Source organism: Phytophthora sojae (assembly GCF_000149755.1).
Source record: "Phytophthora sojae unplaced genomic scaffold PHYSOscaffold_3, whole genome shotgun sequence".
NCBI lineage: Eukaryota > Oomycota > Peronosporomycetes > Peronosporales > Peronosporaceae > Phytophthora > Phytophthora sojae.
In genome coordinates, this window is record NW_009258117.1 from 4,259,504 (window position 1) to 4,283,772 (window position 24,269).

General features: G+C 55.1%; 6 protein-coding genes across 6 annotated transcripts; 1 reads left to right on the forward strand and 5 right to left on the reverse strand.

Moving 5' to 3' along the window:
* Positions 1–4,705: 4,705 nt before the first annotated feature.
* PHYSODRAFT_493738 (hypothetical protein) lies at positions 4,706–4,954 on the reverse strand (the record flags this gene model as incomplete). The annotated part of the gene is made up of 1 exon (XM_009525018.1): positions 4,706–4,954. The coding sequence occupies one exon, from the start codon at positions 4,952–4,954 to the stop codon at positions 4,706–4,708; it is 249 nt and encodes an 82-aa protein (XP_009523313.1).
* A 3,199-nt stretch (positions 4,955–8,153) lies between these two features.
* PHYSODRAFT_416978 (hypothetical protein) lies at positions 8,154–8,480 on the reverse strand (the record flags this gene model as incomplete). Its single annotated transcript, XM_009525019.1, has 1 exon — positions 8,154–8,480. A coding segment is annotated over one exon (327 nt), but the record flags the coding sequence as incomplete, so codon positions are not given.
* A 359-nt stretch (positions 8,481–8,839) lies between these two features.
* PHYSODRAFT_259364 (hypothetical protein) lies at positions 8,840–9,446 on the reverse strand (the record flags this gene model as incomplete). Its single annotated transcript, XM_009525020.1, has 2 exons — positions 8,840–8,905; positions 8,928–9,446. The coding sequence occupies 2 exons, from the start codon at positions 9,444–9,446 to the stop codon at positions 8,840–8,842; spliced, it is 585 nt and encodes a 194-aa protein (XP_009523315.1).
* A 6,960-nt stretch (positions 9,447–16,406) lies between these two features.
* Positions 16,407–16,754, forward strand: PHYSODRAFT_463828 (hypothetical protein; the record flags this gene model as incomplete). Its single annotated transcript, XM_009525021.1, has 1 exon — positions 16,407–16,754. A coding segment is annotated over one exon (348 nt), but the record flags the coding sequence as incomplete, so codon positions are not given.
* Positions 16,755–16,965: 211 nt separating this feature from the next.
* Positions 16,966–19,152, reverse strand: PHYSODRAFT_298663 (hypothetical protein; the record flags this gene model as incomplete). Its single annotated transcript, XM_009525022.1, has 6 exons — positions 16,966–17,201; positions 17,279–17,548; positions 17,748–18,045; positions 18,147–18,588; positions 18,636–18,896; positions 19,010–19,152. 6 exons carry the CDS (start codon positions 19,150–19,152, stop codon positions 16,966–16,968), a joined length of 1,650 nt encoding a protein of 549 aa, XP_009523317.1.
* A 2,007-nt stretch (positions 19,153–21,159) lies between these two features.
* On the reverse strand, positions 21,160–24,052 carry PHYSODRAFT_328705 (hypothetical protein; the record flags this gene model as incomplete). The annotated part of the gene is made up of 3 exons (XM_009525023.1): positions 21,160–21,340; positions 21,415–21,730; positions 23,980–24,052. 3 exons carry the CDS (start codon positions 24,050–24,052, stop codon positions 21,160–21,162), a joined length of 570 nt encoding a protein of 189 aa, XP_009523318.1.
* Positions 24,053–24,269: the final 217 nt, after the last annotated feature.

Genomic DNA, 24,269 nt, shown 5'->3' on the forward strand with positions numbered 1-24,269 from the left:
CCCATACTGGATCGTGACCGCACCACCAACAAGTCCAGTACTGCTGTGTGTGTAGCAGCAATCCAGGACCGGATCGACCAAGAACGTCAAGCGACACAGGATGGCTCACGTGATTAGACGCAGAGGTCCAGTGCGGATTTGATGAGACGCCGTACCCACGTACCTCTGTCGCCAGATGATGAGTGTTGCCGAAGGAACGTTGACGTCGACAAGTTGCCCGATAACCAAGCCAAGTCAAGCATACCCAAGCTCAGTGCAAGAAGATCGAAGTCCCGTGCACAAGGTCGAAGCATATCCAAGACAAGTCAAGTATAGTGAAACCTTTATTAGAAGTCAGTGAAGTGAAACAGATAGCTAGCCAGACGTAAGATCAAACAGAAACCAATTTGCCGAGAACACGCGGACATCTTTCTTCGGGCTGGGAATTCCCCTTGACATTGACGTCTTCAAGAGCTTATACGTGGGATCCGCCTTCGTGCGATCTTAAAACGGAGGACGTTTCAAGGCCTCACTGGTGTTGCGAGCACTGGTGTAGTGGGGACTCAAAGGTACCAAGGCAAAGTCGGCAGGGACTGGGGTGTCGCGCCCTGGAGTGATCTGTGAGAGCTTTATTTCCAATTTGCGTGCTCTATCCGGGCATCCATTTCATATTCCATCCTGTGTGTCTTAGGCGGTAGAGGTAGTCACCCCCGAGACTGAATTGATTGACTACTGTGTGATAGGATTGACTTATATTTTGTATTGTTCCCTCACTCTGTGAGGGTGGTGCGCGTAAGTGAGTGTGCATCCAGGGTTGACCAGTGCCTTGGGTGACGGCTCGTAAGTTGAGTGGCGTATAGACCCCCCACCCAAGGGTCTTAAAGAATAAGTGGTGGCTGTATATTTTGTGACGTTTAGCTCGGCATTGTATTTCTGTGTGTTGGTTATACTGAATTGTGGATCTGACTGTGGTCCCTTCGATTCGGTCTGACTTTCTGTTCATTCGGTGTAGTTTGTTTCAGGAACACACCCAGCAGACTCGATTCTGTATTTACAACAACTCACTCGGTGAAGTCCGGTCCGCCAAAGGTAAACGATGCCTATAGGGGTTGACACAAGGACACACGCCAAGTCCAAGCGATCCTCCCGGCCCCCGGTTCACATCCTGTGCTCCGAGGACTATCGGATTGCAGCGGATATCTCTGGTACTCCGAATCGATTCGGTCCGGCATAGTGCGCTATACACCTGGACGATCAAGGCGTTCACCCGCCTCGCCTCACTTCCGCTAAGGGACTGAGCTGGTCAGGTAGCCAGCTGTGTCGTTCGCTCAGTCGAGCTTGCCTCTCACCTTGCTCAACTGGGCTAAGCTGAAGCGGAATCAATTCCAGGTAAACATGAGTCGCGCTAGACCCGGGTTGATTCGTGGCAGAGCCACAGAACATGGGGATCAAGTGGTGCCTAGGCGAATTGCAGCAGAGGTTTGTCTTGAATCCGAGCTGAATCGGGATCATGTACAAGTGCAGCCGAGGTCAGCACCACCTGAGTTGAACCACAGTCAAGCTGAAGCCGAGATGCGTTCAAGCAGAGCTGAGTTGAAGCGAGACAGTGCACTCTGTGTGGAAGTAGTTTGACACCGAGATGTCGTGAAGCCGAGTTCAACCAAGCCGGAACGGAGCCGAGTTCGAGCAACGCTTCGAAGAAGTGCTGGTCGTTGGAGTGGAGCTGATTGAAGAGCAACCTTGCTGAAGCAAAGCCACGATCAAGTTGGGCCGCTTCGCGTCCAGTTCCAGTGGGAACGCATACATCTCGGTCTTGCGCCCGGTTCTCGTCGGATTCCAACCGAGACGACGTAGGTCGAGCCGACGTTATGCGCAGCCGAGTCCGAGCAGAGCTGAGCTGAAGCGAGACCGAGATCACGCTGCGTCCGAATGAGGTCGCGTTCGCACTGGGTTGCTGCGAAGCCGAGAACATTGGAGTGCGATCAAGCTGGAATGGGATGCCGAGTTCCAGCAGTGCCGCGGGTTGGATGGCGCCAATCTGAAGTGTACTCACTTCAACGGAAGGAAATACTGGGCTGAGTTGCGGTACGCCGAGTTTCAGTGAGATCGCGTTCGGAAGTTCGCCTAGTTGAGTGCTGGTAAACGCACCATGTTCCGATTGGAGAGCGCTCATGCCGAGTTCGAGGTGTAGCCGAGCTGAGGCTGAACACGCTTCACAGCTGAACCGAAGAGACTGAATTCAAACTGAGTTTGAACGCAGCCGAGCTCGCGGCGAGCCGAGTTGGAATGGAATGTGACCGAATGAAGTGCTGCTCCAGTCGAGCTTGCCCACCACCATCCCAACCAAGCTGAGCTCAGTCGGGGTAAGCTGGTCTAACAGAGCTGGAGACATGCCGAAGTCAAGGTCCGTTGACCACTGAACCCAGCTCGGCCCGTTCAGAACAACTCGACTGGAGCATCAAACGCATCAGGATCGCCTTGTTCGGCTATAAAATGACACAGCAACGGTGAGAGCTAACTCAACGCACCAAAGTGAGTGGGGCAAACACTTACCAGGCTAGATGAGCCGATCAAGCGGAGGTTGTGTTCAAGTCCAGCCGAGTTCAAGGTCAGCGGATATCAACTAGTCGCCAGGACAGCCGGGTTCGGACAAAGCTGAGTTCAACTTGCTGCTGCACTTCTCGCCAATAAGCTCAGCTGGGGTGGATTTCGAGCTCAGCGCGGCCCGATCGGGGAAGCGTTTCTTGACCCGCCGAGTTCCTGGTGCCTTGTAGCATGCCAAGACAACTATCAGGCTCCACTCGACGCACCGAAACCAGAGGCACGTGCTTACCGGGTCAGCCGAGTCGCTGGCAGCATCCATGGCTGCTCATTTTGACGGAGACAGAGATGTTCGGCTTCGTCGGTATTGCAGCCAATCGAGCACTCCCCCGACACCTGCATCACCTACTCGCTTTGCTGCGGCAGACCCAGCATCACCGCTAGTACTCCGAGCTTCGATAGGGGCACCAGCTGACTTCGTATGGTTCAGTCCCTGCTACCGGCTGCCACGCCGAGACGACCATCCAGGTTGATTCGCTGCTGAAGTGATCCGACGACGGGGTTTGGTGCGAGCGATAGGGGCACCTACATGTGTACAGACCCATGAGGCGCGGAGTCCACGCATCAGACAAGGCCTATACCAAAGATCAAGGCTCAAGCAAGTCTCACCTTCACGGAACGAGGGCGTCGAGCTGGCGTTGCGGGTGTTTCTGGCCACTCGAATTCGGGAAATGTGAACTCAGAGTGTTTGCGACAGATCGGATTGGACAAAATCAAGCGTGCGACACATCCAGTTGGCCAGGCCACTCACCACTCCGGCTAACGTACCAGGAGCCAAGTACTACTCGGCGGGATGCCGAGCTCAGTGGGCAAGAATGCGCTGGTGGACGACCGCTGAACTCGGCTGATGGTGTCAGAAACTCAAGGCACACCGGCTTCGACCTGGTGACACGTGGCAGGCCCAGTGATGAAGACCCAGCCGAGTTCAGGAAGGCACTGGACACACTCAGCCGAGATCATGGGGAGTTCAAGCCGCCGAGCTCGGCTAAACGGTACCATATACCGTCCGATACGGTAACCAGGCTCAATTGAGTCCGGGAGTCGCGCAGTCGAGTTCATGGGTCGCTCCGCCGAGTTCGCGGGTCGCTCCGCCGAGCTCACTGGGTTATCCGGCTCAGCCGAGTTCGAAGAGATATCCGGACGCCTTATCCGGACCAGCCGAGCTCAAGCGTCGCTGCGCTCAGCGAAGGGTCGGCCGAGATCCAAAACCACCCACTTGCATTTGGTATTTGTATAGGATCTTAGGAATAGTAGAGGCGCCCCTTCAGGGCGCCCGACAGAGATAACAAACAACAGAGCAGAATTTTCTAGCTCCACAACACGTGCACGCGCTTCCAGTAAGTCCCTGCACGGGCCGGATTATGTCTGCTGTCAGCACCCGAGAGGCATAGCTTGTAGGGTGTTGACTGGTAGCGCCAAGAGATTAAGGTCGGCCCGGGTTGGGCGCGTGTCTCGCCAAGCGCGAAGGAAAAGTCTTGCCACCGCTGCGAGCCGGTGTTCCCGTACGTCCCGGGCACTGATTGCTGAGTCGAGAAGCCTTTGCTCTCGGCGACCCGTAAAAGCCCGCGAGGGCCGTCGTCCGTCCTTTGGCGGAGGTCACGGGATTTCTAATTCCGGAGTCAGGTAACTCAGCTGGCTTCCGTGATTGACTGGCTTGGGGTACTTGGTCTCGGCGAGGACGAGACATCACTGTCCCGGAAGGGCCGGACCGCTGGGGGACATCTCAGCGCAGGCCAACAAGGGCCGACTAGCTCGGCTGTTGTTGTGTTTGTAGCTAGGGTGCCACATCTGACGATTTTGTGCGTGCTACTACACCACAACCCTTGGCTTCCTCTACCTCTTCGCCTTCCTCTACCTTTTCGTCCTTGACCGCAGCCGCTTCACCTTGACGCGACCTTGACTCCTTCGCAACCATGCATTCATCATCAGAATACATGAGGTCGATCACGTCGGCGTTAATGGCGTGAACATCTTTCGCTGGAGTGGCGGCGACTTCATCCCTGGCAACTTTAAATGCACGCTGAAATTCTTCGCGGCAAATGGCCTTCGCTGCAGCGCCAAACTGTTGCGCACGGGTCTGGCCAGGGCAAGCACCAATCTCCAGTGTGTACGTACGCAGCTTGCGCTAGCGCACCTCAGTTCTTGTCAATTGGCGGCCCTCCCGTGTCTTGATCCGTCGAATCATCATCGTGAGCGGGATCTTCTCGCCCGTGTCCAAGTCGATAGGGAAGTCAGCATCGTCCGACACGCGGAGCACTTTCGCTTCTCTATGACCGCGCGGGTCGCCACTTACGAGGGCCATGGTGAAGTACTCTATCATCTCGCCAGTGTGCAGGGACTCGGGCTGCATCTCACTTGCGCTGAGGCCGACCATGACAGCACCAATGTAGATCCAAAGTGGTGCGAGCTTCCACAACAAGTGAATGGATGCCCTAGGAACGAGCATGTTGCTTATCTGTGGCTGTAATCATGTGGTGTCTATGTCTGTGCTGCCTGTCAATAAGACTCGCTGCCTGTCGTTAGCGGCTCCCCTGCTGCAGGCATTGACTACCCCTAATCCTTACAATGGATATTGTCCGATCCCAGGTTTCTGCACGCTGTGTTGAACGCGTAAAGAGGCGTAACTTAACGTTGTGTAAGGAAGCTTGAGTCAAGCCTTGACCCATTCGACAGGTGTAGACCGCCGGAACAGCTTTGACATTACCCTAGCGATCGCGTTGATACGGTAGGTGGTTGCCCCAAAAAAATCTCAGCAGCGCAGTAACTCGATACTATGTCTGCTACTAACTTACAGTAACTTACGAATACATGTGGACAAGCTGTCGGAGGCAGGCGAATATCAGCAGCACACAGCGAACGTAACAAGCGAGCAACCAGGACCAACAGGCTTCCGCTACAGCTCACTCTGCTTTGTAGCCATCAGGGTTGAGGCAGAACCCCCAGATCCACCCCCAGCCCCAGCGCCGTGGCTCAAGAAGAAGTAGTCACAGCGCTGATAAAACGACTTGGAAAATTTCAGGAGGCTATTAACTAGAGGCGAAGCTTTGGTCTGGGAGGACAGTGTAGACTTCCTTTATGTGCCTAAATTTATAAACGTGGGGTAGGCAAGAATAATGTAACATGAAAGTTGGTGGCAAGTTTTCAAACCCTGGTGTAGCGCCTTTAAAAAATCGCGAAGTTGCCGCGCAAAAGATACGAAAGAACTTAATGGCGCGCTCGGCCGGGGCTTTGGCCCCGGCCGAGCGCGTTGAGGTCATGTGTCGTGTAGGAACACGCACTAAATTATATAATAGCACACTTTCCCCACCAACAACACCCACCAAGTCCCGATGACTCAATGGGCTTGTTAGGGTTAGAACCCGAAGGCCCAGGAACTTTCCCTTGCACCGGGTTGATGTTTCCTCTGTGCACCGTGTTTCCGCTTAGTCAACTGACGGAAACCCAGCGTCCCCAGCCACGAGCAAAGGCTGGCACGCTCTCACACGCAATATAAACCTCGCAGGCCCTCAGGAAGGAAGCGTCCCAGCCAGTCACGGCTTGATACGAGGGTGCCGGAGCTATACTCCGGCGGGAAGGATAAATGGAGTGCGCTCTCGCTCCTCCACTACTCGGTGATGACTCGCCCTTCGTATACACGGCCACTTCTTCACTACTCTTGGCCTGACCACGGGTAAACGCACGCTACGATACTAGCAGGCGCGTCCACCGACAGTCATAATCCTACCAACAGGTTTATCCAATTGCTACGGGAACTCACCGATAGCCCGGACGGCTTCCTTGAGTGGTTGGGAGGAAAAGCTGTTCTGTCATTGTTGCCCAAAGGGCTTATCTGTTCTATCTTCTCTTTCCTATGGTTCAATACAAATGTCTAGTATAAACGCGTCCGTTTTGGATCTTCCCAAGTAACCACCGACCCTTCAGAGCCTCCTCGCCGCCCCAAGAGGCCTCTCGATGACTCTATTGGACGATGAAGGGGTTCCCTGACTTGGAGCAGTCGCCGGGGCTCGAACGGTCGTCTTAAGTGCGGATCTAGGGTCAAAGTTCGCTGTAGGTTCGGATCGTACTTGAAGTCCTGGATCTCGAACTTGGGTGTCGACGAGTCTTCGGCACCGGTCCAGAATGGCCAATCAGCATCCGCCGAACATTGCTGAACATGTCCCGACGACTCGGGTCGCCACTGAAGCTTGGTCGTCAGCTCGATTCTCGTTTACCGCCAAATCACTACACCACAGCTGCCCCCACCACTATGCGAACCACATGATGGCGAGCGTCGTGGTGCGTTTTGCTTCTGCTTCCTCTCGCTGTTAATGGCGTCTGGTGTTGTTTGCCCCGGTTGCGTGCTTGGTAGGTGTCTGCGTCGTCGTAATGTCCCGCCGGTGGCTCGCTGCTGTAGGCTTACCTGGTTCCATAACTCGGGTTCGCATCGAGTCGTCGGGGCCGGGTTGGCGACCGCCGCATAGTGTCTCCGACCTCGTCCGGTATAGTGCCGACATCTTGTCCGCCTTCGTCGCCGTTCGACGACCTTTGTTGAGTTGAGCAGCGGTGGTATCATCGCTTTCGTCAGACTCTGCTTCGTAGACAACGGCACGACACTCCATGACCGCTCGGCTTGATTCTGTACAACCACCCGGTTCTCGGGAACCATACGATGATCAGCATCATGATGCGTGATGACCTGGACGAGCTTGGTGAGGCCGTAGACTGCGGTAGCTCCTTGCGCATAGGCTTCAGCAAGTTCCTGCGGCCGATCCGGTCCTCAGAAAAACTTTTCAGCCACCATTTTGCCGTAGCGCGTCTGACCCAGCGTAGATCCTGCTTCAGGCGCTTCGAGTCTTCGGCAGTTGTCGGCGCACCTCCGTCCGAGCTCCAAGCACATCAAGTCTTCGCCAGCACTGCCCTTGAGTTGTCGGGGCCCGTTGTAGTTCGTTCCAATCGGATTCTCCATCCGTATCATTCGCGTTCAATCTCCATGTAGTATGCAAAGCTGCAGTAGCCATTTTCGTCTGCACTCCTGGGCTGCATTGCAGTTCACCGTGAGGTTGAGTTGTCGCGGGCGGGGGCTAGGCGTTGCGCACGACCACGACACTCTTCCAGCAAAGTCCACGTGCAGCATTGGTGCTTGTAGACCGCAGAGGTTGGTACGCAGAGACCTCGATTCCATCAGCCTCTTTGCCCCGCTCCATGTACGGCCAGATACGACTGACCCAGCCGACGCGAGATCTCGGTGTGCTGTTGGTCTGTCCGTTCTCTGGATAACCTGCACTGTTTGCACAAAACTCGCATTCACCAGTCGTCGGTAGTGGTTCCATTGTCTTGTCGGTCCGGATCGGTGGCTTCGTCTTGAGCTTGGCTTGTGACCGAGTCATCGGCGCGGCCATGGTAGGCTCAATGCTCCTTGAACTACTACTGGAAAAATCTTGGGACCGAAAAGAATCACCGGGAAGCACGTTCTGCGGGGATATCCCGTCCGGATCGGTTTTGTAGATCACAGCTTGGAGTTGGTTGAGCTCACAGAGCGCGGCCTTCCTATCGCCACTCAAAACCACCTTCGACGTCTGAGATTTCAAAGCTTCAGACGCCAGTGAGTTCGCAGCAGCGTTGTAGTCTCGTGTCACATGGAGATATTTAGCAGACTGCATCCGTGCTGCGACCCTCTCGCTACTCCGTATCGGACTCATCAACATGTCCGCACCGCATGAGCGAATCCCCAGTGATTCGCGGATCTTGAGCCTGAAGTCTCCAGCAATGATCAAATCCTCGGCGCCATGTTCCAAAGCCGCGAGCACCCCGTTTCCCAAACCCGTGCACTCTGCGGAGTCGACCGCCGTATTGATAAGGTGAGCGTTCGCGGTAATCACTATCTTCCACTCTGGTAGGCGCCACACGATCCATGAGCAACTGCTATCTCCTCCGTACTTCTCAGGGTTAACCAAAGCCGCGAAAGAGATCACGAAACCCGTATGAGTCTTCGGGAACCGTGCGTACGAGAGGTTTGTTGCCACACGAGTCGTCGGGGAACACACAATCGGTGACCACACGTGGCTGCTTGCTGCCCCATTCTTGCCCACATCCATTACGCTCATCACCGACATGGAGGTATGCTCCGACACAGCGAAGGGAGCGTGCGCATCGCAGCTAGAAACCAGATGAGTTATCGGCGCTCCGTTGGTCTGGTCACAATGTGGTTTCAAATTCGCGTCACGCTCTGTCGCTGCAGTCGGAAACCGAGTTATCGAGGGTTGATCAGGGTCAATGTCGGTCACTTGTGGATCGGCTGGCGAGTCGTCGGGAGCGACTTGAGCGCTTCTGACCAGTCCCAAGGAGCCTGGTTCCGGATCATTGCCCACTGGTAAGCCGTCAGAACCGTCACTCGTCGTCCCCGGATCCGCTGAGTCATCGGTGCCACCGTCACGTGGGGTCTTTGGGGCACGTGCACGTAATGCCTCCTTGCCGCTGTCTTCAAATGCACCCGGGCCATAGTCGGCACGTTTGGGGCTGTTCACATCATCCAGTTCGTCCGCGAGGTTGCGCGTGATGGGAGGCGCATCGTCTTCCACCTCGCTCGCAAGACTTCGCGCCAGAGAGCGCGAGCCTCCGCTGCGCACGGCGGACATCACGGCATCTTCCGGAGTCTCAGGTGTCACCACCGCTGGCGCAGGCGCCTTCTCCTCCAGGTAGTCGTCGTATTCTTCATCCATCTCTTCATCCTTGGCGTCGGATCCAGTCATCGGCTCGTCGAAGCTGACGTTGCGCTCAGCAATCGGGTCGGGCTGCGGTGTGATCAAGACCGCCGTCGAGTCGTTGCCGCGCGTTCCGCCGGACATCATCGGAGTTGCTGGTACGGCGGATTGAGTTCCTGTCGCCATCTTCTTCTTCATCAGCTTCTTCTTCTTCTTCTTCTTCTTGGTTGTTGCTCGTAAAGTCAGTTGACCTGCTGTAGCACGAGACACAGAAGGTCACACAAATCCCGGGTCGCGGCACCAGTTGTCGTGTAGGAACACGCACTAAATTATATAATAGCACACTTTCCCCACCAACAACACCCACCAAGTCCCGATGACTCAATGGGCTTGTTAGGGTTAGAACCCGAAGGCCCAGGAACTTTCCCTTGCACCGGGTTGATGTTTCCTCTGTGCACCGTGTTTCCGCTTAGTCAACTGACGGAAACCCAGCGTCCCCAGCCACGAGCAAAGGCTGGCACGCTCTCACACGCAATATAAACCTCGTAGGCCCTCAGGAAGGAAGGGTTTCAGTCATTCACGGCTTGATACGAAGGTGCCGGAGCTATACTCCGGCGGGAAGGATAAATGGAGTGCGCTCTCGCTCCTCCACTACTCGGCGATGACTCGCCCTTCGTATACACGGCCACTTCTTCTGTGGTGTAGTAGCACGCACAAAATCGTCAGATGTGGCACCCTAGCTACAAACACAACAACAGCCGAGCTAGTCGGCCCTTGTTGGCCTGCGCTGAGATGTCCCCCAGCGGTCCGGCCCTTCCGGGACAGTGATGTCTCGTCCTCGCCGAGACCAAGTACCCCAAGCCAGTCAATCACGGAAGCCAGCTGAGTTACCTGACTCCGGAATTAGAAATCCCGTGACCTCCGCCAAAGGACGGACGACGGCCCTCGCGGGCTTTTACGGGTCGCCGAGAGCAAAGGCTTCTCGACTCAGCAATCAGTGCCCGGGACGTACGGGAACACCGGCTCGCAGCGGTGGCAAGACTTTTCCTTCGCGCTTGGCGAGACACGCGCCCAACCCGGGCCGACCTTAATCTCTTGGCGCTACCAGTCAACACCCTACAAGCTATGCCTCTCGGGTGCTGACAGCAGACATAATCCGGCCCGTGCAGGGACTTACTGGAAGCGCGTGCACGTGTTGTGGAGCTAGAAAATTCTGCTCTGTTGTTTGTTATCTCTGTCGGGCGCCCTGAAGGGGCGCCTCTACTATTCCTAAGATCCTATACAAATACCAAATGCAAGTGGGTGGTTTTGGATCTCGGCCGACCCTTCGCTGAGCGCAGCGACGCTTGAGCTCGGCTGGTCCGGATAAGGCGTCCGGATATCTCTTCGAACTCGGCTGAGCCGGATAAAGTGTCCGGATAAGCCGGTGAACTCGGCTGAGCCGGATAACCCAGTGAGCTCGGCGGAGCGACCCGCGAACTCGGCGGAGCGACCCATGAACTCGACTGCGCGACTCCCGGACTCAATTGAGCCTGGTTACCGTATCGGACGGTATATGGTACCGTTTAGCCGAGCTCGGCGGCTTGAACTCCCCATGATCTCGGCTGAGTGTGTCCAGTGCCTTCCTGAACTCGGCTGGGTCTTCATCACTGGGCCTGCCACGTGTCACCAGGTCGAAGCCGGTGTGCCTTGAGTTTCTGACACCATCAGCCGAGTTCAGCGGTCGTCCACCAGCGCATTCTTGCCCACTGAGCTCGGCATCCCGCCGAGTAGTACTTGGCTCCTGGTACGTTAGCCGGAGTGGTGAGTGGCCTGGCCAACTGGATGTGTCGCACGCTTGATTTTGTCCAATCCGATCTGTCGCAAACACTCTGAGTTCACATTTCCCGAATTCGAGTGGCCAGAAACGCCCGCAATGCCAGCTCGACGCCCTCGTTCCGTGAAGGTGAGACTTGCTTGAGCCTTGATCTTTGGTATAGGCCTTGTCTGATGCGTGGACTCCGCGCCTCATGGGTCTGTACACATGTAGGTGCCCCTATCGCTCGCACCAAACCCCGTCGTCGGATCACTTCAGCAGCGAATCAACCTGGATGGTCGTCTCGGCGTGGCAGCCGGTAGCAGGGACTGAACCATACGAAGTCAGCTGGTGCCCCTATCGAAGCTCGGAGTACTAGCGGTGATGCTGGGTCTGCCGCAGCAAAGCGAGTAGGTGATGCAGGTGTCGGGGGAGTGCTCGATTGGCTGCAATACCGACGAAGCCGAACATCTCTGTCTCCGTCAAAATGAGCAGCCATGGATGCTGCCAGCGACTCGGCTGACCCGGTAAGCACGTGCCTCTGGTTTCGGTGCGTCGAGTGGAGCCTGATAGTTGTCTTGGCATGCTACAAGGCACCAGGAACTCGGCGGGTCAAGAAACGCTTCCCCGATCGGGCCGCGCTGAGCTCGAAATCCACCCCAGCTGAGCTTATTGGCGAGAAGTGCAGCAGCAAGTTGAACTCAGCTTTGTCCGAACCCGGCTGTCCTGGCGACTAGTTGATATCCGCTGACCTTGAACTCGGCTGGACTTGAACACAACCTCCGCTTGATCGGCTCAACTAGCCTGGTAAGTGTTTGCCCCACTCACTTTGGTGCGTTGAGTTAGCTCTCACCGTTGCTGTGTCATTTTATAGCCGAACAAGGCGATCCTGATGCGTTTGATGCTCCAGTCGAGTTGTTCTGAACGGGCCGAGCTGGGTTCAGTGGTCAACGGACCTTGACTTCGGCATGTCTCCAGCTCTGTTAGACCAGCTTACCCCGACTGAGCTCAGCTTGGTTGGGATGGTGGTGGGCAAGCTCGACTGGAGCAGCACTTCATTCGGTCACATTCCATTCCAACTCGGCTCGCCGCGAGCTCGGCTGCGTTCAAACTCAGTTTGAATTCAGTCTCTTCGGTTCAGCTGTGAAGCGTGTTCAGCCTCAGCTCGGCTACACCTCGAACTCGGCATGAGCGCTCTCCAATCGGAACATGGTGCGTTTACCAGCACTCAACTAGGCGAACTTCCGAACGCGATCTCACTGAAACTCGGCGTACCGCAACTCAGCCCAGTATTTCCTTCCGTTGAAGTGAGTACACTTCAGATTGGCGCCATCCAACCCGCGGCACTGCTGGAACTCGGCATCCCATTCCAGCTTGATCGCACTCCAATGTTCTCGGCTTCGCAGCAACCCAGTGCGAACGCGACCTCATTCGGACGCAGCGTGATCTCGGTCTCGCTTCAGCTCAGCTCTGCTCGGACTCGGCTGCGCATAACGTCGGCTCGACCTACGTCGTCTCGGTTGGAATCCGACGAGAACCGGGCGCAAGACCGAGATGTATGCGTTCCCACTGGAACTGGACGCGAAGCGGCCCAACTTGATCGTGGCTTTGCTTCAGCAAGGTTGCTCTTCAATCAGCTCCACTCCAACGACCAGCACTTCTTCGAAGCGTTGCTCGAACTCGGCTCCGTTCCGGCTTGGTTGAACTCGGCTTCACGACATCTCGGTGTCAAACTACTTCCACACAGAGTGCACTGTCTCGCTTCAACTCAGCTCTGCTTGAACGCATCTCGGCTTCAGCTTGACTGTGGTTCAACTCAGGTGGTGCTGACTTCGGCTGCACTTGTACCTGATCCCGATTCAGCTCGGATTCAAGACAAACCTCTGCTGCAATTCGCCTAGGCGCCACTTGATCCCCATGTTCTGTGGCTCTACCACGAATCAACCCGGGTCTAGCGCGACTCATGTTTACCTGGAATTGATTCCGCTTCAGCTTAGCCCAGTTGAGCAAGGTGAGAGGCAAGCTCAACTGAGCGAACGACACAGCTGGCTGCCTGACCAGCTCTGTCCCTTAGCGGAAGTATCAGCGCTTTGAAGGGGTGTTTCGACTTGGCTATGCTCGACCCCTGACCAAGCTCTGCTGATGTTGGCTCAATGTGAATACGACCGCGGCCGCGTGGAATCCATTCCTCTTCAGTCCAGCTTTGGATGTTGGGTACACCTTTGCGACGCCGTGACTCGGCGATTTCACCGACTCGGCTTCAGGCTGACCGCAGATAAACTCGATGGTAGCCCTACGTCGGATCGAGTGAAGTCGAAGTCCATCTTCAAAGCAGGTGTCTGCTTCTGCTCAGCTACGGATCAACTCGGCTCCCGTTCGAGATCGCTGGCACGTCGACATTCTCGGCGACGCGCCTGCCCAGCGTGCCTCCGCTGAGCTTTGCTCAAGTCCAGCTTTGCTGTAACTTCGGTTTGTTCACCGCCGCCGCGCATCGACCGACTCGGCTAGCCGCCTCTCGGTAAACACGGAGTGATTACGGCCTCACTGGAACATCGTGCGAACTTGACTTCGCTTCGGCTTTCCTGCTTGAGCGTGGCTCCATATCAGCACAGCTCCGCGTCAGCACACCTGCGCTCCACTTCAGCTTGAGCGCACAACGGGAAGATCGTTCATCGACTTGGTCGGAGGTCCCGGCGGTCGTACCCAAGGGTGTCGATCGTACCGCCGCATATCACACAGTGCCCCAGTGGGTAGCGTGTTCACGGACCCAGTGACGAGTCAACACAGCTTCGGCATCGACGGCTGACTCGCTCAATCTGTGCAGACGCACCATCACCTCCCTCAGCTTCTTCACTGGGTCGTTGTCAGACCAGCTGGGCTTAACCGCTCAGCTCGGCAACTCGGCTGAGACTTCGCGCCGACTCCAACGAACCCGGCGAATGGGCTTCTTGCTTTCCAGCTCCATCTTCGCTCACTCCATTTCGATATCATGTAATTCATATAATCCATACAGTTGACGCAGTATCATTCTTCGACTCGACCCAGCCTGCTGTCTTCACTGAGTCGGCGGATCATCACTTTGGTGCAATAGCCTTAGACCGCATCTGCAACTTGCACCATTTGCAGACGGGTTTCACATTTCTTCGATTGCCCCTAGTCGAGTGGAAAGGTTTCCCACGAGACGTTCGGCATCGAATCCCAACTCGGGCATTTCGCGCTGGATGCCCTCGTCGCTCGTTGTATCAGGGGCGGACGGTCCCCTGGAGCGACGGCTTGACTGTCGTCGTCCGCATCGTCACCGAGCTCGGCTGCGAGGTTTAGTTGGGCTCGTCGAGGTTTCTCCATGCGCCCAACATGCAGCGAGAACTCAGTTACCCCGCTGAGCAACTCGGCTTTCATCAATTCTTCATCATAATCTCCGATATTTCCATCTCTTCCTCGGTCTTGGGTGCAGTCGTCGGCAAACCGAACGGTTCGGACCGCTTCCATCGTCATGTCGGCGATCCTTCCGCCAGCTGAGTTCGGCTTTGTGTGAAGCGAATCCCCAGCCGTCGCTGGGCTGGCCCAGCTCGGCAAAGTTCTCCCCTTGACCATCTTGCTCAGTACTCGAAACTTGGTGGACTTGGTACCAACGAAAACAAACCACCCTGCTCCCGGGTCGCGGCACCAGTTGTGGTGTAGTAGCACGCACAAAATCGTCAGATGTGGCACCCTAGCTACAAACACAACAACAGCCGAGCTAGTCGGCCCTTGTTGGCCTGCGCTGAGATGTCCCCCAGCGGTCCGGCCCTTCCGGGACAGTGATGTCTCGTCCTCGCCGAGACCAAGTACCCCAAGCCAGTCAATCACGGAAGCCAGCTGAGTTACCTGACTCCGGAATTAGAAATCCCGTGACCTCCGCCAAAGGACGGACGACGGCCCTCGCGGGCTTTTACGGGTCGCCGAGAGCAAAGGCTTCTCGACTCAGCAATCAGTGCCCGGGACGTACGGGAACACCGGCTCGCAGCGGTGGCAAGACTTTTCCTTCGCGCTTGGCGAGACACGCGCCCAACCCGGGCCGACCTTAATCTCTTGGCGCTACCAGTCAACACCCTACAAGCTATGCCTCTCGGGTGCTGACAGCAGACATAATCCGGCCCGTGCAGGGACTTACTGGAAGCGCGTGCACGTGTTGTGGAGCTAGAAAATTCTGCTCTGTTGTTTGTTATCTCTGTCGGGCGCCCTGAAGGGGCGCCTCTACTATTCCTAAGATCCTATACAAATACCAAATGCAAGTGGGTGGTTTTGGATCTCGGCCGACCCTTCGCTGAGCGCAGCGACGCTTGAGCTCGGCTGGTCCGGATAAGGCGTCCGGATAACTCTTCGAACTCGGCTGAGCCGGATAAAGTGTCCGGATAAGCCGGTGAACTCGGCTGAGCGACCCGCGAACTCGGCGGAGCGACCCATGAACTCGACTGCGCGACTCCCGGACTCAATTGAGCCTGGTTGCCGTATCGGACGGTATATGGTACCGTTTTGCCGAGCTCGGCGGCTTGAACTCCCCATGATCTCGGCTGAGTGTGTCCAGTGCCTTCCTGAACTCGGCTGGGTCTTCATCACTGGGCCTGCCACGTGTCACCAGGTCGAAGCCGGTGTGCCTTGAGTTTCTGACACCATCAGCCGAGTTCAGCGGTCGTCCACCAGCGCATTCTTGCCCACTGAGCTCGGCATCCCGCCGAGTAGTATTTGGCTCCTGGTACGTTGTTCCACTGCGGCCGTGGAGTGTGACACAAAACTTGATGTTCCCTACACCACATTGTTGCTTGCCCTGGCCAGACCCGTGCGCAACAGTTTGGCGCTGCAGCGAAGGCCATTTGCCGCGAAGAATTTCAGCGTGCATTTAAAGTTGCCAGGGATGAAGTCGCCGCCACTCCAGGGAACGATGTTCACGCCATTAACGCCGACGTGATCAACCTCACGTATTCTGATGATGAATGCATGGTTGCGAAGGAGTCAAGGTCGCGTCAAGGTGAAGCGGCTGCGGTCAAGGACGAAGAGGTAGAGGAAGGCGAAGAGGTAGAGGAAGCCGCGTCGTTCTGCCGGCCGAGTCAAGATCGGCGGGCCGTTGCAATGTTTGTTGCGCCGATCTTAAGCGCAGCCGCCAGGCCCACTCTTTCGCATCAAGCCGTCCATGGCCCACCCGCTACGTCTTTCCTAAGGCCTGATGTTAATGAAGGCAAGATTTTTGCTACGGGAGACGCTGTGTGGGTTCCTAGCCGTACGTTGAATCGGATTGGCCCATGTGGGTGGAGAAGATTACGACCAACCGCAACCCAGAGAATATCGTCTTCCAGGATATGAAGCTTGGAAAGTGTCGATGCTCGTATGAATGCCTTCCTCTTCAGTGCTGGAACGCTGTAAGTGATGTGTTTTGCACGGATGAAAACTGCGGGTCCGGGGCGGACTGCGCTAATCGTGTGCGGACGAGTTCAAGAATCGAACTGATCGATACCCCGAAGGGACTTGGAGATCGTACTTCCGACTGGTTGAGCTCGTGGGAGGTAGTGGGTGAATACACAGGCGTCCTTACCACCTCTGAAGACAGCATCAGAGAAAGCCACTACGCGTTGATGATGGGTACTCCGAGTGCGGACGGGCAAATTGTATTCGTCGACGCCGCGGCTTGTGGCGGAATAATCCGTCACATGAACCATTCGTGTGTGCCGAACTGTCGGTTCCTCGAAGTCCGCAACCGTACGGAGTGCTGCGTGATTTTAGTGACGACACGGTGCATCGCTCCTGAAGAAGAACTAACTGTCAGATACACAGACGACTATCTCTGGTTTCCGTGTATGTGTGGCGAACCCGAATGCGTGCAACAGTAGTTAACGTAACAGTAGCTTTCGACTGCTAATGTTCATTTAATGCTGCTTAATAGTAATGGTGAACGGTTTGCGTGACTGACTCGAGGTTGGGTTGGATAGAGACTTCAAACGCGGAGGGAATACGCCGCGTACCGTTGACACCGCTACCACTGAGGTGTTTTCGGAGGGCGGCTCTGGCTGCGGCTCGCTGCTTTCTTCGGTCCTGGATGCACTCCGGCTCGAGTACGGGAGCAGCGGCCCGTTCTGGTGCCGACCCGCGGTGCACCAATGGCGATGAAAGTGCTCAGGCAGTAGAATAGTGATTGCGCTCAGCTGATGGGCGCAAGGCAGGCCTGTCGTTCTGCTATACACTCCGGTACATGGCTGGAGAAGTGTTTGTGCCTGCATGTACGTGCCTAAAGTCTTGAGAAGAGCGTAGCGGTGGATCTTCGTCACCACCTGTGCGAACCGCTCACCTCGAAGTCTCGTGACTACCTTGATTTCTGCGTCGGACTTGGCCACCCGATACTTGGTGATCGATTGTGTCCACCCGTGACACAGACGCTTGTGAATCGTGAGCAGGTCTGCACTGCTCGAACCGACCCACCCCTTGAGCGTGGCATGGTAGCCTTCGACGCGGGATGTAGCTACTACATCACTTTGTCGGTCCAGCAGCGCACAAGTCGATAGCGCCAGATGTCTAGCCAAACGTCGTCGACGTAAGCAGCTTCAGACGGACAGATCATGCGCATTTCCCAGCGTCTTTGAGCATACTCGAGTTCGGTGCGAGCATTCACTACTGCGAGAAATGCATCACAAAAAAGACGATGCCGGGTGGAATCCTGGTACTTCGGCGCCCGGGGTCTTGAGTTTCCGACGTCGAGAGCGGGGGGGGGGATGCATGTTTGCGCGCGTGGGTCTGTACGTCCTTAACCACATGCCAGAGGCACAGCAGCACCGGGACGTCCGGAAAGACCTGCTCTAACGCGTTGAGCAGTGCCAGGTCTCGGTCGACGAACACGACGGCAGGGGTTTCAACGCCATTCTCGCACACATCGTCCTTAGCTGCCTCAGAGCCCAGCAGTAATCGTTCTTCTTCTCGCCTCGCATGAACGCTTGAGCCACATGCAGGGTCGTGTTCATCCCGCTGATTCCCACAATATTAAGCAGCGGCATGTTGAATCGGTTCGTCCTGTAGGTACAGTCCATCAGAAGGACATCTGCGTTTTCCTTCCAAATTGCCATGACTTCCTTGTGAGCAAAGAGCAGGTGCGTCAGTCTTCTAGAGGTGTCGACCTGTTGCGCCACGTAGAAATGGCCGCGGCTCAGCAACATCAGTAGGTGCTCGACACGAATGCTACTACCGAGAGCGGCCGTTACGGCCCTGGATCGCTCGTTGTAGATGTCACGGGCGATAATAGGCGCTTCTGGAGTCTCTTGATAGATTCGCGCGAGGGTCTGAGCTGCTCGGGTGCCAGTATCACTGTCGGTAGCAATAGCCACACGCAACACCGACGTCATCGCATTGCGACGATGGACAGGATGCGACGCCGCGTGGTTGGATGGAGGGTGGTTGTGCACGAGTCGCCACTTACGCGCACCACACAGACTTTCATTTGGCAGTTGCAATTCCGCGACGCTGCATTGCGCCTGCGCACGGCGGGTGGCGGAATATAGTGCGTTCGTTTCACTCCATGACGGTCGCACCCGAACACCACACGACGGACGTCACCGTACTTATCGCGATAAGTACTAGTGGTAACTAGTCCGTAACCGTGATGTTGCGCATACTCGTTCAACGCTCGTTTAGTGGACGCCGGAGAGTCGAAGCTATGCGCGTGCAGGCAGGGCATCTCCCACCGTACTTGGCGAGCGCCGAGAGCGGTGCAACCTTCATCGCCTCGAATAGCCTGGATACAGCGAGGGTTGTCTGGGTCGTTCGGGCTGGCGTAGGCAGGGGCGATCGCAGGGGTGCAGAGGTAGGTTGGAGGCGAGGCTCTGGCGGACATCCGACAGAAGGTGGGGTGTCGGCCGACGTCCACACCATTTCGAACGGCGCGAGTTGAGATCTTATTTCGCGCAATGCCAAGCACACGGAAGGGTTCTCGTACCGAGAACTTGAACCGGGGGGCGCCTGCTGTTGCGGCGCGGGACCGCCTTCGATACGACACGATGCTTGAAAGGTGCGTAGTGCCTCTGGGATGGAGGATGCCCACGCAAGCTCGAACGCGTCCGTGGAGGGAAGCGGCGTCATGGCAGGTAGTAGGAATGGGGCGGGGGGGGGACAGCTCGGGGGGTTAACCGACGCGAAAAAGCGTGATTGAATGGCTGAGTTGTAACGGGGTTACACGCACACGTGGCTACAGTCACTTGTTACTCTAACAGATGCGATGTCTGTTAGAGGTTTGAACACTTCCTCGACCTTGGTGTAAGGTACACCAATGGCTACATACATTTACGACCACCACGACGGGTGGTCCATGCACATTTAGGATTCCTATTGGCTGAAAGCAGCATCTTTTAGCCAATGAGTGACTTGCATGTTAGCAGAATCCTGCCAACCAGCCGTTGGCAGATTCCTAGCTTAGAATATAACATTTAGAGGAAGTTAGAAACATATACAAAAATAGCAGTTCTCATATTTTACCAAAACCCGCTACTTGGAGTCTTTATCTTGTTTAAAGTATACTCGTGGATCTCGAGTATACTTAACTCAAGTAAAAGAAACCTAAGCTTCCTCATACACGTGCGCATACGTGTAAGCCGTAGTAGTGAGCCAAGGTAGGACCACTACATGAGTGCTCGGAATCCGAGTCATGTACAAGCCTATACCAAATTCAAATAGAGATTCGTGGATATTTATTGGTCATTATTGTCCAAATTAACCCGCGCGATTGGATAAAACCATACAAAGAATCGGGTGCAGGGATTCGTTAAAAATATGTAAACAAAGATTTGAGCTTGCGCGGATCGAAGTACTGCTGCTGTTGTTGTTGTTGTTGTGTTACGTCTTCGCGTCAATCTGTCTTACTGGGAGTCTAGATGTAAACTAGCTAGTGTCCGGCGTAGGGTAGTGTCCGCATACGTCAAGTCGTCCTCACAGGACATCCACGCGATGATGTCTCCCACGAGTTTCTTCCGCTCGGTTGTGTTTTATGCTTGGGTACGAAGCGTGAGAAGGTCCGTTTTGGTGCGGAGCCGGCGCCCGAAGTACTATTGTTCACGTAAAACGCTGCACATGCACAACAAATCTATCGATCCGGGGATACCAGATTGGAGATACTGACGGCAGACATTACACAAGCTGTACCGGTTGGGCCGAACCGTTCGAGGGCGACGTGATGATGGTGTTTCGTCAAGGCCGACTAGCTCTACTGTTATTGTGTTGGTATGTGACGAAGCGCCCGTGCTTTTTTGAAGGCTCAGGTTGCCAGACCGCTCGACCTTGGTCTTCGCTCAGCCGTCTCACTGATTAGCTCAGCCCCGCCGAGCGCTACAAGAGTTCCGCTCAGCTCCTCCCACTGAGCGAAAACTCCCACTCCACTTCGTTAGGCTTAGCCGCTTGAACGCTTGGCTCAACGCCGACTTGGGTCGGGCGAGGCGTGTATTCATCACTACGCCATCCCCGTGGCGGTTCTCTTGATCAGGGGGGGGGGGGGGGCAGACTCGCGTCGGCCACACCAACTGTTGTCGCGCTTCTGGGATTCCGCTTCAGGTTTACATTCAGGGAACACAGTGTGTTCCCTTCCAGAACTTCACCATGCCGTCGCAACGAAGTCGGCGTCGGACCCATAGTCCAAGCACTCATGTCCTTCACGACGTCACCGAGAACTGGAATCACCGAGTCACACCCGGGATTGGCACTCGACACCACGTGGTCTCCATATGACACACGCTACCACCGTGCAACCATACCACCACAAAGCCACTACGGGTCCATCAGGCAGGACCCACTCTTCGCAACCCACACTGGAACCAGGAAGCAACACTGGCGTCTTGAGCGACAGGTATAGACTTGACATCCGGCCGCGAACCAGTTTGGCACCGTACCGATTGTGCTCTTGAACTTCGGTTTTGGACCGGGGTGTGAAGTCACTGGCAGTCGAGGGATGGGTTGGGACACAATTGTTTGGGCAACCTTATCGCAGTCTGTACGCATCGATTTGAGCCCAACATACCCTAGGCGTTCTTGAATATACAAACGTCAGTCTTCATGCACACTCTTGCCAACCTGGGTGGCGATTGCGCGTGAGGAACGGCCTCAGTAGCGTGAGTCGGGGCGTGTGAGGAACGGCCTCAGTAGCGTGAGTCGGGGCGTGTGAGGAACGGCCTCAGTGATGCGGTCGGAACGTATGAGGAACGGCCTCAGTGACGCGGACCGTAGCGTGTGAAGAGCAGCTTCAGTGACGCAGATCTCGTCGTGTAGCGCAGTCTTCGCGATCCTTTTGACAGCGTAGCAGGATGTATCCTGGCTGGGGTAGCATTAGCCGTACGTATCATGAGGACCGCAGCTCACGTCTTGAGCGGCCCAGCTTGGCCATACACGACGTCGTCGCACGGGTGGTGTACGTGCCGCATGGAGAACGGCTCCAGAGGCAGCACGGCGAGGATCACGCGGAGCGGCCACAGTGATAGCACGGCGCTGTATGAGGAACGGCCCCAGTGACAACGAACCGCCCCTCCTGGCATCGGGCTCATCTTCGGAGGAGGCTCCAGTGGAGGCAGTTCGAACGGGAGCAAGTCCACGCTGTCGTCTCGGGTCGCGTCGAACCTTGTGTAGATCGTCGCCTTGAACGTCGCGCCCTTGCCCGTCTTGACCTTGCGCCCCACGGCTTCAACGTCGCGCCCATTATTAAAGAATTATTTATACTGTTTTCCGGAATCTTGGGCGATGAAATGAAGAACACTCAGCGGGGCAGGTGGCGAGCCTGCTGGAAGTTTTGAGCCGAGTGTATTGTTGTTGGTGCCGTACGAGGCAAGATGGAGAGTTGGTTTGTGTCCTACGAGGCAAATCGAAGACTGACTGGGATGTCTAGGCTAGGAGCTCCACGGCGGCGCTCCTTGTGCTGTGCATGGCGTAATACAACCCACGTTGAAGAAAGCTTCAAATCGAGCTGGCTTGAACCAATCACCATTTCCGACATCTTCTATCTCAACAACTACAGTGGTAACAGCAATAACTCACCCTGCAGAATTACTAGTCGTATCATCCCCAAGTTAGTTGGTAACAGCAATAACTCTCCCTGCAGAATTACTAGTCGTATCATCCCCAAGTTCGTTCTGTCCGTTGTATAAGCCAGTTTATTCAACTTCGAATTCCTACAATAATAATCTACCTGTGGGTTAGAGCAAGGTTGGACGCGTGACGCTTGACTTACGCAAGAAAGTGGGGATTGGCATGAGTAAATGTGCCAGTCCAACAACAACCAAAGGCCAAAGCAACTCTTGAAATTACAGGCGTGACCCCACCGCGAGCACTCCAGCCATAATAAGTATCGCACGCTCTAAGAGTGTGAACTGGGCTTTAGCACAACATGAACACGTTAAACTCAATTGGTGGATTGATAATATCCAAACAAAATCAAGTTAGATAAATACAAACGGAATATACTAGTTCAATTTCCTGTCATGATGCGATCAAAACGGACAGGCTCAGGTCTCTATTACCCATTGCATAATGTACTGGGACTTCATGATGCACGCATTGTGGAATATTGCGATTCTTCAACGTGATTAGTACCTACTCGAGTGTGGTGTAATTTGGGGCAGTCTTAATAGCATAAGAAATTGATACATTTATATGCGGACAACATACATCTTCCCTTAGTGTAGGTAGTATAGATGAATTGGATCGTCTGTAATGCTTTGGTTGACTTCTTCGAAAGAGAGGGCTGGGTACAGCGAATGTTACGGCAGAATCTAGGATAGTTAGAATTGTTGCTGATGTCGGAGACATCGATCAAGCAACAATACAGTTCGCGAGAATTTGACTACCATTGGGTCGGTGCTCCTATACTAATACTTAGTATACCGTGCACAACGACTCTTTCGATCACAATGGATTTTTGTTTGAGAAAGAAGGCACCAAAGCGTACGTCCTCAACTACTACACGTTAGTCTGTTCAACCGATCCCCCACGCTCATGGGTAACAGGCTGCAAAGATCATTGTTGGTGCGGGGTCCCAGTTCGCATGACAGTTTGATGCGAGTTTATGGTTTCAGGCACGTGTAGAGGTTGACTTCTTTTGCATTTCTGTCCCGTCCGTGGAGTTTTGAAGCTGCCTGGCTACTCCCCTCTTCACTTAATTTTAGTATTGCTGCTGCCTGTCAATAAGACTCGTTAGCGGCTCCCCTGCAGCAGCAACTAATTTTTTTTCTCACTCAGACACGACAAATGTTTTTTACCAATCACAAGCTGAGTGCGTTGACCACCCCATTCACTGCCCGCAGCAACATATCAAGATTTTCCGTCCCCCCTCGGCTTCAAACGCCCCCGCCTACGCGCTTGTACTCTGGGATGCTGGGAAGCGTACGCTGGAATGCCCGGAGCGCCAGCAAGAGGAAGGTGGTGTCCTCTGCCTCCTTCAGGTTGAGTGTGAGAAGGCAGCAGCGTGTTCATCCTACTGCAATCGGCGCGGTAGGTGTTGATCTTAGCATGAAACTCCAGTCGGCGTCTATCCGAGTTGTAGAGTTGCTGAGGTCGCGCGTGAGCACGAAGGAGGCCCACCTGTTGTTGATGGTCAAGGTGAGGAGACTGAGCGTGTTGAGTTTTGTTGGGGGAGGCGCTTGTTGCTCGGCCTGCAGATGCGAAAGTAGGGCTAAGTTAGCTGTAGCTAGCGGAGCGAACTGCCGTCCGCTCACTACTCTCAGCGCCTTCCAACACGCAGCGATTAGTGGATGCAGCTTTAGACACAGTCCTAGGCTGCTTGCTAAGGAAGACTCGAGCGTAGTATAGATACAGAGCTCGTGGAAGGGCTCGTGTTCTCTCCGTCCCTCGACATACATTGTGCATTATTACATGATCGCGCTGGACCAACGCTTGCTGGACACCAAGGCATCCGACTGACACAAGTAGGCTTACTAGATTGACCTTTCGAGTACTCTGCTCGCAGCGCAAGCCCCAAGCGCGGAGTCTTCTCTCGCGCGACGACCATGCTACCGTACCGTTGGTGCTCAGATCTTGGCCGCGCCAGAAAAAAAAACGAGCTGCTGCTGCGGCTCGACCGGAACGACTTTTTGTTCCGGTCGCCGATTTTTTTCCTGGCCAATCACAGCCCCGGAAAAAAAATCCGACTTGCTGCGGCGGAAAAAAGTGAGCTGTTGCTGCGGACATTGACTACCCCTATTGTTGTCGAGACGGCCGTCTCAATC